Genomic DNA, 11,906 nt, shown 5'->3' on the forward strand with positions numbered 1-11,906 from the left:
AAAGCTCACACACCTCAACTTCCCCCTTCCCTGAAGGATGAAACGACCAGTGTGACACTGCTGGGAAAGTTATGTTAAAGAGGACTTACTATAAGATTACTGTAAAGAGGAAGTTGAGGTGTGTGTACCGGAAACGCCTGTATCCTGAATCACCAGCCAAAACCTCTCCATAAGAGGTTTTACTTTCTAAAACATTTCATCCAACATTACATCCTACTATATTTCATTGAAGTCTGCAGACAATTTTGTTTAGTTATTATTTTGAAAGTACATCTTACTGTAAAGAGCATAGAATGTTGTATATGAAAGCATATCACTTACAGTATACAATGAGTGTACAAAACATTAGGAACATCTGCTCTTTCCATGACATGGACCTGTTAAATCCATTCAATCAGTGGAGATGAAGGAGAGGAGACAGATTAAAGAAGGATTTTTAAGACTTGAGACATGGATTGTGTATGTGTGCCATTCAGAGGGTGAATGGGCAAGACAAACGATTTAAGTGCCTTTGAAGGGGTTTTGGTAGTGGAACCAGGTGCACCGGTTTGAGTGTGTCAAGAACTGCAACATTGCTGGGTTTTTCATGCTCAACAGTTTCCTGTGTGTATCAAGAATGGTCCAACACCCAAAGGACATCCAGCCATTTTGACACAACTGTGGGAAGCATTGGAGTCAACGTGGGCCAGCATTCCTGTGGGACACTTTCGATACCTTTGTAGAGTCCATGCCCCGACGAATTGAGGCTGTTCTGAGGGCAAAGGGGGGTGCAACTCCACATTAGGAAAGTGCCCTTAATGTTTTGTACACATTGTATATACTCTGTATTTACCCATCTCAAGATACAAACAATACATATAATTATAGAGTTCACATATGAACTTGGGACCACAAGCTCATAAAATAGATGGTAATCACAGTGGAGCATTTGGTTCTGTAAAGGCAAGACAGAAATGTAGGTTGACGTTTATTGTCATGAATCTTGCCCTGCAGGCAGAACTGAGCGATTTCTGCTAGCTGCGCCAGCTGCAAAGTACAAATTGGCCTAGTTGAGTCGCCAATTATTATTTTTTAAAGAAGAAAAAATAATTAAGAGTACAGATTATTGTATGGACAATATACAAACGTTTTTGAGAAAGATAATTTGAAAAATAAAATGTTCTTGAGTAAATGTATTTATTGGTTTCTTTTCATTTTGATAAGTGTTGAAAATGTAATGAATTGAAGGTTATTTGTTGATGTAAAAATCGAAATGTACTGATAAGGTTGTGTCATTAGATTTGGGGTGGGGTGGGGTCACGATAAATTATTGTTAAAAATGAAATCCCCAGAAATTGTGGTGGAAAAAATGATGGCCCCGCTGAAAAAGTTTGAATACCACTGCATTAGGGTTATAGGTGTGGTTAAGGTTAAGGTTAGGGTTAGGTTTAAAATCAGATTTTATGACTTTGTGGCTGTGCCAGCTATAGTGACCACTCTGCAGAGCTGCCTCCAGGGCAAGATTCATGACAATAAATGCCAACCTGAGACAGAAACACTGTAATAGCTGTGTTGACTGGGGGAGGGTGACATGAAGATGTGGGTTAGTCATTGTCAGTGATCCACAGTAACAAACAACACTAACTGAAAACATATTTGAAGCCATGCATTCAACTGAATTCGCTCATTTCATTCTGTCTCTGTATACTTGTGTAGGGAGGAAGATGAAAGTTCTCTACCTTGGTTTTACAATGTGAGAAGTCTAATCACATGGTCTCCCAAAATATTCAGTACAGTATACAAACAAAGGAGACACGCGCCCCAAATTAATATCAAAGAGCTACGTCACATAATCCAAGGAGGAGTCGTGCACCTCAAACGTTACGCTATGAAAAAAAATACTCATATATTTTTTTCTCCCACTGATCTGAACGCAGACTGGAATTTTCCTCTTCCTGAAAATGCGGAGGGTGTGAGTAGAAGTCGAGATCAGAGAGGAACAGACCCAGAGCGTTACCAGGCGTATTCTTTATCTCTCTTTTTGGCAAGGCATTGACTTTCACTTTACACAGGACTTCTACTATGATCTATGAAATATTAAACTAACATGGATTGCTAAAGTTACGCTTCTGGTAACTATCTGCGAGAAAAGGATATATTCATATAGACGCGTTTTGTAGACTACAGTATAGGCCGTGCGCCAAGATGTGGACTCCTTGGATTGGAAACTTTGCTATTCAGGTAAAGTATAGCAACCAGGTTTAGAGAATACATGCTGTTTAACCATTTTGGTTAGCATATTATAACTTAGAAGACCATTCATTGCGTTTGAGTCCTGTGGCTATAGCAGAAATTATATTATATTATAATATTGCAACGCCAACATATCTACGTATGCCAGATAGAAAAACATATGAATGTTAAGTTTGCTTCCATCAGTTTTGCTCCTATAAATACTAGTATTTGATCAATGTTAGATTATATAATAATGAATAATCATTACTTTAACCATTAATCAAACCCTGTTTCTAGGGAAAAAGATGACAGTGACTTAGTTAATTACCTGTAATTAACATAGTAACTGTTGATAATTACTTCATAATGGGTCGTTCCATGTCATTTCATCAAACCATGACACCCACCATCTCATATTGTTCTGAAATTGTTTCTGTAGTTAGAAACAGATAATATTAGCATTCCTGCAACATTATTTTGTTGAAATATAGTTTGATCTCTGAAAAATTAAGCTAATTGATTGCACCCAAATGGGTCCTTTTAATTCATAGGATTCATATAATATTCAATAAATATAGTTTGAAAACAGTTAACATTTGAAACAGTGGCCAACAAAAACAAAGCATGGGTTGCTGTCATACCTTGTCAACAGACTATTTACTGAGTAAGGAAATCAATGTAATTTTGTAATTTGGGTGAACTATCCCTTTAAGAGAGCTGTTTAAACAATAACATGTGGCCCGTACAGTATATATACATTTAAATTAAGACATCGAAGCCTTTAAAGTGTACAAAACATTACGGACACCTGCTCTTTCCATGACACAGACTGACCAGGTGAATCCAGGTGAAAGAAAGCTATGATCACTTATTGATGTCACTTGTTAAATCCACTTCAATCAGTGTAGATTTTTAAGCCTTGAAACAATTGAGACATGGATTGTGTATGTGTGCCATTCAGATGGTGAATGGGCAAGACAAAATATTGAAGTGCCTTTGAATGGGATATGGTAGTAGGTGCCAGACGCATCGGTTTGTGTCAAGAACTGCAACCCTACTGGGTTTTTCACATTCAACCGTTTCCCGTGTGTATCAAGAATGGTCCACCACCGAAAGGACATCTAGGTGGTCCTCTGTAGCTCAGCTGGTAGAGCACGGCGCTTGTAACGCCAAGGTAGTGGGTTCGATCCCTGGGACCACCCATACACAAAAATGTATGCACGCATGACTGTAAGTCGCTTTGGATAAAAGCGTCTGCTAAATGGCATATTATATTATTATTATAGCCAACTTGACACAACTGTGGGAAGCATTGAGTCAACATGGGCAAGTGTCCCTGTGGAACGCTTTCAAGACCTTGTAGAGCTGCTCTGAGGGCAAAAGGGGGTGCAACTCAATATTAGGAAGGTGTTCCTAATGTTTTGTACACTCAGTGTGTGACCAGTATAGACTACATAATAGTGGCTCAGTCTGTGTTTTCATTACCTGATTCCTAGCAGTTGCTCATCTAATAGCATGCATTAGGAAGAGGGGGAGAGAGAGTCAATAATTTCTGGACATATGGAACATTAGGCAGAACCATTGACTGAAACAGGTTTTGGGGCCTAATGGATCCCAAAGGGAAATTCACCATAGCAACCAAATGGTTAAGTAGGGATACTGTCTAAATCCTTTGTCTGTTGCATATTCTTCACTGACAGGCTTTTAAAGCTGTATGTAATGGTTCAGAGGGAGACACGTGGACGTGCTGGGGAGGCCACACACACACACACACACACACACACACACACACACACACACACACACACACACACACACACACACACACACACACACACACACACACACACACACACACACACACACACACACACACTGTACACTCCAACTGTACACTCCATCCATCTCAAACCTGTTGCTTTGTTGCTCCATATGTAGGCCTATGACTAGTCTCTTTTCACAGACGCTGTGAAAAGAGACTAGCTTATTAGTAAATCAATGTTTTCCTTTGTATTTGCTGAGGGAACATTGAGAGGCACTCTATTCTCCATTATCTCCATTAATGACACTCCAGAGCCAACAAAAGAGACTCCTTGTGGGCTTCTTCAACCAGACCAGAGCTCCATAGTAACCATGAAAATCTACATCATTCACATGTGTATATTTCTCCCCTTTCATACCTAATGTCCTTCGAGTTAACAGTTAGCATGCTCATTCACTTGTTGTCACTTTGGTCCCCTATTCCTAGCACGCAATGACTACATGAAGCTTGTGACTCTACAAACGTGCTAATGGTAAGAGGTTAGCATGTTTTGGGGGCATGACCTTTGTGCATCTGTAACTTTCTCTCTCATTATTATTCACGATTATCCGTAATCATGGTAGCATCCACATTAATGTAGAAGTGTTCAGTAACATATTCTAGTCTTATTTACTATTAAAGTGACTCCAAAATGACACAATACATTATTTACCATTCATTTCTATTGGGCACAACATAATCTGAAACACAAAAAACCCCAGGAAAATACACCAAACAAGTTTGTAGAGTCACAAGCTTGATGTAGTCGTGTGCTAGGATTTTGATTTGATTTATTAGGATACCCACTAGCCGACGCCAATGGCGACAGCTAGTCTTACTGGGGTCCGACATATAACGAAAAATACATTACAGACAAAATACTTTACAATTTACATACATTTAAAAACATGAACATGTAGTGTGTGTGTGCATCTATCAGGTACACATACATGTCAGTACATGCACACAACAAGTAGGTCACATGGGGAGAGGCGTTGTGCTGTGAGGTGTTGCTGTGATGAGGTGATGTCGAAGGAGTCAGGCGCAGGAGGGTAAATCACAGAATAACAGGCTTTATTCCGCAAATACAGAGTTACGCAGAAATGCGTCAAACACTCTAGTGCACAAAACAGGCGCACTGGAAAATACAAGGCACACAGGGAAATATCCCGGCGATACAAAATACACAGCGCTCCACCGAGCTTAGCTATCCTCCACAATAAACAATCACACACAAAGACAAGGGGGCAGAGGGAACACTTATACAGGTACTGATGAGGGGATATGAACCAGGTTCAAGACAAAACAAATGGAATGATGAGATGAGGAGCGGCAGTGGCTAGAAGGCCGGTGACGACGAACGCTGAAGCCTGCCCGAACAAGGAGAGGTGGCAGCTTCGGAGGAAGTCATGACAGTTGCTTTATTTGTTTTTTTTTAAACCAGGTTTGCTGTTCACTTGCACAATATAAGATGGAAGGGAGTTCCATGCGACAGTATAGAGCCAAATAAAAAATGTAACTTCACTGTCCAAATAAATACTTAGGGGAGTGGATGTATTTCTATCCTAATGTCCTTCAAGTTAGCACTTCTCACTTTCATATCAGTGCATGGCCTGTTAAGTCCTGTTGATACCACACTGTTGAGTCACCTGTGCTTCAGTGAACACGTATGTCTGATGTTTAATTATGGGCCCCCTCTCAAATACAGAACTTTATGTGTCTGTCTGTCTGTATGTCTGTCTGTGTGGCCTCTCCAGCATGTGCCCACGTGTCTCCCTCTCAACCATTACTTAAAGCTTAATGAATGACCATATGAAGTAAACTAATGATAGACTATGTAACTATTTAGTAGACTATGATGTGGTCGTTTATTATTTTATGTTAAATATTAATTACTTAATCAGTTTACTTAATTGAGTCCAATATCACTACTTAATAACAGTTATATATTTAAAAATATATATACATATATCAAATATAAAATGGCTGCAGTCAGTCAGTGAATGAAATGTCAGTGTTACCAACATCTACATTGTAGGCCTACTACTCTCACCAACAGTATTGAACAGTGACAAACTCTATCCATGGCTTGCATATCCCATGTTTGACTACCGATGTGAGTGTTTGCGTAGTTAGATTGCGCAGAGGGAAAGTGTAACTTGCTGCACTCTGTACTGCTAGGCTGCATTCCAAATGGCACCCTGTTCCCTATATAGTCCACTACTTTTGACCAGGCCCCATAGAGCTCTGGTCAAAGTAGTACATTACAAATGGAATAGGGTGCCATTTGGGACGCACCCTAGTCTGCTACTGCAGGTGAGTAGGTGAGTCATGTTCGTGGCTCGGCATTCAAAGCTCAACTTTTCTGGTTAGATTTGACAACTTGTGGGTATCATGCTGCTACTGAACACACACACACACACACACACACACACACACACACACACACACACACACACACACACACACACACACACACACACACACACACACACACACACACACACACACACACACACACACACACACACACACACACACACAGCAATATTTAAATTACTGTAGCCTAGGTCTCTGTCTAGTTTTGTTAAAGAGCCAATCAGCAACCGTCATTTCCTAAAAGTAAAAGATTCTTCACAAGTAAGAAACTCTGAGGTCGAAGGTACAGGATTCCATTGCGTTCAGTAGATGATCTACAGTGACGGTTCGAGTAGACAATCTACAGCAAATAGTGACATCCAGATAGTCGTTGACTACAACAATACCTCTAGTAACTACAACACCACCTCTGTGTAACCAGGTTCTTTGGAGGGATTTGTAGTTATTTGTGTGTGTGGTCTTTTTGGAGGGATAGGGTAGAGCTTAGCTAAGCATGTCTAATTGCAATTTGGTTTGCGCAAGCCCTATAATAACCCCTTGAGAAAAAGCCTGCCCTTCCGGAAGAAAAACAGCAGTGTTGTTGACATGCTGTGTGCTTGTGTTTGTGTGTTTTTTGTGGTTTGTTTCCAGGTGGCTGCTGCAGGAACACCAGTCCTGTTCCAGTTCCCCTTTCTGGGCCCTTCTCCCATGCAGGAGACCCACATGGGCTAAGAAGGTCTGGGTCGGGACCACAGGAACAGCCTGACCAGTAATTTCCTGCTACTCACAGGTAATATGCTAGAGATAATTTGATACAGCGGGAGGAACTAACAGTGGTTACAATGGCTCAGTGGGTTGGATCATGGTGCTTGAAACACAGTTGAATGTTCCCTCTCACTTCCAAATTGGAAATATATAACGATACGTGTTATCATTTTTATGATTAATCACAGCATTTGCTGCTTCTATCCAAGGCTCTGTTTGTTTTGTTAGACCCATGTAGCTAATTTTACACTTGGTTAACATTGCACAACCATAGAGATTCCTTACATGCCAGTGCCCCGAGGCGCAAGAAAGCTCTCAGTGAAATTAATGATGCACATGGAAATGTGTGGCTCTTTTGTGTGGGGAGGCCAGTTTAGCCTGAGATTACACTGACACACTGCCACCCGTAATTGATGTCATGAGGAGAGCTCCTCGAATTGGGACCGCATGATGATGCTAGTCTGGGCATTGTAGAAAGAGAGGGAGGAAGAGAAGGAAATAAAGAAGGGATAAAGAAAAATGTGCACAGGTCATTCCTAGAGGATTAGGGGAAGAAAAGCAGGCTGGTATGTGGCTGCTGCTGGGTCCAGCTCGGACACAAACAACGCACTGACCAAGAAGGCCCTCTAACCTGCTTACCTTCAAACATTTCTCCTTAGGCCACCAGCTGCGACCCATAACTACCTTTCACTATGTTTCTGAATGGGCCCATGCCTCCTTGGTTTGTTGTAAGTCTGCCGATCTCGTTATTGTCGCTTCATACTCTGTACGTTGTAGTTCTGTAACTTCTGGGTTTGGTCACTTCCTGTTTGTCTCTACTACTTCCTGTCCAGGTCCGGAGACTGCGGAGAGCCAAGATGCACGGTTGCCGGAAGAAAACCAGGGTGCTGTGTGTGATGATGATGCTCAACGTCTTCGTCTTCATCCTAGTGGGCGTGTCTCGGAACCTAGGCCAGGACAAGGGGGACCAGCGGAAGCTGCGCATTCCCTCCAACAGGTTCTGGAGGAAGCAGATGACCAGTGAGATCTTCTGGAATAAGGAGCAGCAGAGGCTGGACTACATCTATAACCCCATCCTCATGTCGGGTTTGACCAATGACTCCCTCCTGGAGCTACCTGATTGGCTCAACGACACCAGGCCCCCGGACCCCTGCCAACCGGACTACAGTGTTACCACCCAGGTGAAGGACTACAACTCCCTGCCACCGCGCTTCCAGGACTTCCTGCTGCACATGCGCTGCCGCTCGTATCCGATGATCATCGACCAGCCACGCGTGTGCGAGAGCAAACCCTACCTCCTGTTGGCCGTCAAGTCCCTGGCGCCCCACTTCGACCGGCGGCAGGCCATCCGGGAGTCGTGGGGGCGGGTGGGCGTTCTGGCCAATCGGACTGTAGCCACGGTCTTCCTCCTTGGCAATGCTGCGGCGGTCGACCACTTCCCCAAGCTGTCTGGGATGCTCAGCCATGAGGCCAGACTTTACGGGGACCTCCTCCAGTGGGACTACCGAGACTCCTTCTTCAACCTCACCCTCAAAGAGGTGCTCTTCCTGGACTGGTTCAGCCAGCGTTGCCCCGACGCCCACTTTGTCTTTAAGGGCGATGACGACGTCTTCGTCAACACCTGGAGGATCTTAGACTTCCTCCACAAACTTCCAGAGATCAGGGCCAGGGATCTGTTCATAGGGGACGTAATCACCAACGCCGGCCCGCACCGCGACCGGAAGCTCAAGTACTTCATCCCAGAGAGTGTGTTCGAGGGGCCCTACCCGCCCTACGCTGGGGGAGGAGGGTTCCTGTACTCTGGGCAACTGGCACTGCAGTTGCACAACATCTCCCAGCAGGTGGCGCTGTATCCTATTGATGATGTCTACACAGGGATGTGTCTCCAGAAGCTGGGCTTGGTCCCGGAGAAGCACAAGGGCTTCAGGACTTTTGACATTGACGAGAAATACAGGGGCAACCCGTGCGCGTATAAGAGCTTAATGCTCGTGCACAGCAGGACGCCGCAGGAGATGATCAAAATCTGGGCCTGGCTCAGCGATCCGGAATTGGACTGTCAGTGAGACATCTACAGCATCCCACATTACACCCTATTCTCTACATAGTGCACTATTTTTGACCAGAGACCTATGGGCCCTGGTCAAAAGTAGTGTACTATATAGGGAATAGGCTGCCATTTGGCATGCATCCAATGGGTATTTGAGAAATGTGTTTGATGTGTTCTAAGTGCTTTATTTTGGTTTTTGTGGAATTCACAAAATGCTTGAGGTTCGGTAGCAATGCTGCATTCACGTGCTAGTCAGAACTCTGAAATGTATGACTTGCTAACTAGTTGTAGTTATACACGTGCCGCGTTTAACCAGTTAGCAAGTCGAACATTTTCGAGTTTCCTAGTTCCAGCTTCAATAGAATCAGCTGATATAACCCAAGCATTCCAAAGTATTTTTTACATGAGCAACCATTCATGTACACTTTTCAAGACAGTGTTCGGCAAATGTAGTATCATTAATAGAAATGTACTACTACTGAATGTACTATACAGGCACTATTGCAAGCGAGGTCCTTCATTTGCAAGAAATGTAATTTGTCACAATAACAGTAATATGTGAAAATCAACTACGATTTGGGGGGGAAAATCCATATCACTTTGAATAGTAAAAAGACAGTTCTCTGCAAAATGGCAAATGGTGTGTGAATGTCCTGCTAAACCTGTTTTTCCATACTGTTATGCCAATACACAGGGTGGTGTATTGCTGTAAGCTTTCTCAATGGATCTGACGTTCCTTTGCACTTGATTCTAGAAACAAACTATTTATGATATTTGAAAGATTGCTGGATTATTATAACTCTTAAAGCTGGAATCCGTAGCGGTGAAACTGCCACGTCCGTAACAAAGAAGTTACTTAAAACAACGAACACTGTTTTTTTCCTTCAGATATCATTGAACATCATCACACACGCGATAGAACAGCAGAGCACACTGAGTGTACAAAACATGAAGGACACCTTCCTAATATCGAGTTGCACCCTCCCTTTTGCCCTCAGAACAGCCTCAATTCGTCGGGGCATGGACTCTACAAGGTGTTGAAAGCGTTCCACAGGGATGCTGGCCAATATTGACTCCAATGCTTCCCACAGTTGTGTCAAATTGGCTGGATGTCCTTTGGGTGGAGGACCATTCTTGATACACATGGGAAACTGTTGAGCGTGAAAACCCAGCAGCGTTGCAGTTCTTGACATAAACGGGTGCACCTGGCACATACTACCATACCCTGTTCAAAGGCACTTCAATCTTTTGTCTTGCCCATTCACCCCCTGAATGGCACACAAACAATTCATGTCTCAATTGTCTCAAGGCTTAAAAATCCTTCTTTAACCTGTCTCCTCCCCTTCATCTACACTGATTGAAGTGGATTTAACAAGTGACATCAATAAGGGATCATAGCTTTCACCTGGATTCACCTGGTCAGTCTGTCATGGAAAGAGCAGGCGTCCTTAATGTTTTGTACACTCAGTGTATGTAAAGATATTTTTTTTACCACACTTATCGAGCTCCTCTTCTCCGTTTCATAAACAAAACAAAAACAATAACAAATGTGCCTGGGGTGACCAGTGACTCTAAATATTTATTGAATAATCCAGAATTTTAAGGCGTTAGTAGTCCTGTGACCCAGTGTTTTATTCTGCGGTAGTCAGATGTTATGTGTGTGCGGCAGGCCGCGTGCATGATAGAGAGAGAGTGTGAATGCTGCTCTTTCTGTATACCCACAACAGTGGAGGCTGGTGAGGGGAGGACGGCTCAATAATAATGGCTGGAATGGAGCGAATGGGATGGCATCAAACCATGTGTTTGATGTATTTGATATCATTCCACTTATTCCGCTCCAGCCATTACCACGAGCCCGTCCTCCCCAATTAAGGTGCCAACAACCTCCTGTGACTCACAAGCCTATAATGGAATCAAGTGGGTCTGTACTTTCAACTCCAACTCCATTTTCTGCCCTATGTTCGTTTTGTTTTTATGTTTTCAGAATGTGTCTTATGTGATGGATACCTGGAGTATTTCAATTCTTTATGACAGTGAATAAGAAACTATTCAAACATCAAACCTTGGAATCACTCTTGTGCTTCAAAGTTGGTCTGAATCATAAAGGACTCACTAAAGGTACCATACCTTGTTAAGCTTTGCTAAACTATTGCTCTACTTTTATTAATAGTAGCTTTAGGCTACTTAAAGTGCACAAAAATAAGTATCTGTTCACTACTGTATACAAAACATCAAACGTTCAGAATAAACATCTTTACTATTGGATAATTAATAATTGATGGAAGTGTCTTTCTTGTAAATATATTTTTATTTATAAAGTACTTGGTAAGATAAAGGTATAACATATAATACTTGTGTTGATGCTGAGAAGTAGAGCTGCAGAAGACAAGTTATTTTACCTACAACAGTGTAGCAGTGACACCTAGTGGATACAACCCATATAGACCAGAAGCACACGAATATCAAGGCGTGCTAATTAGCTAATTGGCAATATATTTCACCTGTTTAAGTCCACTTTCGGTGGAAACGGAAAGAAACACCGCAGGGAATAATTGACAATAGCTGGGACAGTGTAGGAAGCAGACCTGTTTGCTAAATACTGGAAAAAGTCAACACAACGTGACACTAAAATGTCACGAAATCATTCTAAGTTACTATTTGTACGTGCACTACTACTTGCATATGGTTTATTTACTGCAAACTGCGACCTGTCCTGGGTAA

At 42.5% G+C, this 11,906-nt stretch overlaps 1 protein-coding gene across 2 annotated transcripts; it reads left to right on the plus strand.

Moving 5' to 3' along the window:
• Positions 1–1,886: 1,886 nt before the first annotated feature.
• On the plus strand, positions 1,887–11,456 carry LOC311113514 (N-acetyllactosaminide beta-1,3-N-acetylglucosaminyltransferase 2-like). Of its 2 annotated transcripts, none has more exons than XM_084156751.1 (3): positions 1,887–2,220; positions 7,025–7,163; positions 7,972–11,456. In XM_084156751.1, exon 3 carries the CDS (start codon positions 7,996–7,998, stop codon positions 9,199–9,201), a length of 1,206 nt encoding a protein of 401 aa, XP_084012877.1. In that variant the 5' UTR covers positions 1,887–2,220; positions 7,025–7,163; positions 7,972–7,995; the 3' UTR covers positions 9,202–11,456. The 2 variants fall into 2 exon arrangements, with proteins under 2 accessions (XP_084012877.1, XP_084012878.1); XM_084156752.1 differs by lacking the exon at positions 1,887–2,220 and adding an exon at positions 6,609–6,785.
• Positions 11,457–11,906: the final 450 nt, after the last annotated feature.

Source organism: Coregonus lavaretus (genome assembly GCF_964263955.1).
Source record: "Coregonus lavaretus genome assembly, chromosome: 40".
Classification (NCBI taxonomy): Eukaryota; Metazoa; Chordata; class Actinopteri; order Salmoniformes; family Salmonidae; genus Coregonus; species Coregonus lavaretus.

Excerpts from the sequence above, each read along its gene's own strand:
- LOC311113514 (XM_084156751.1), top strand. The coding sequence starts at position 7,996 with ATGCACGGTTGCCGGAAGAAAACCAGGGTGCTGTGTGTGATGATGATG.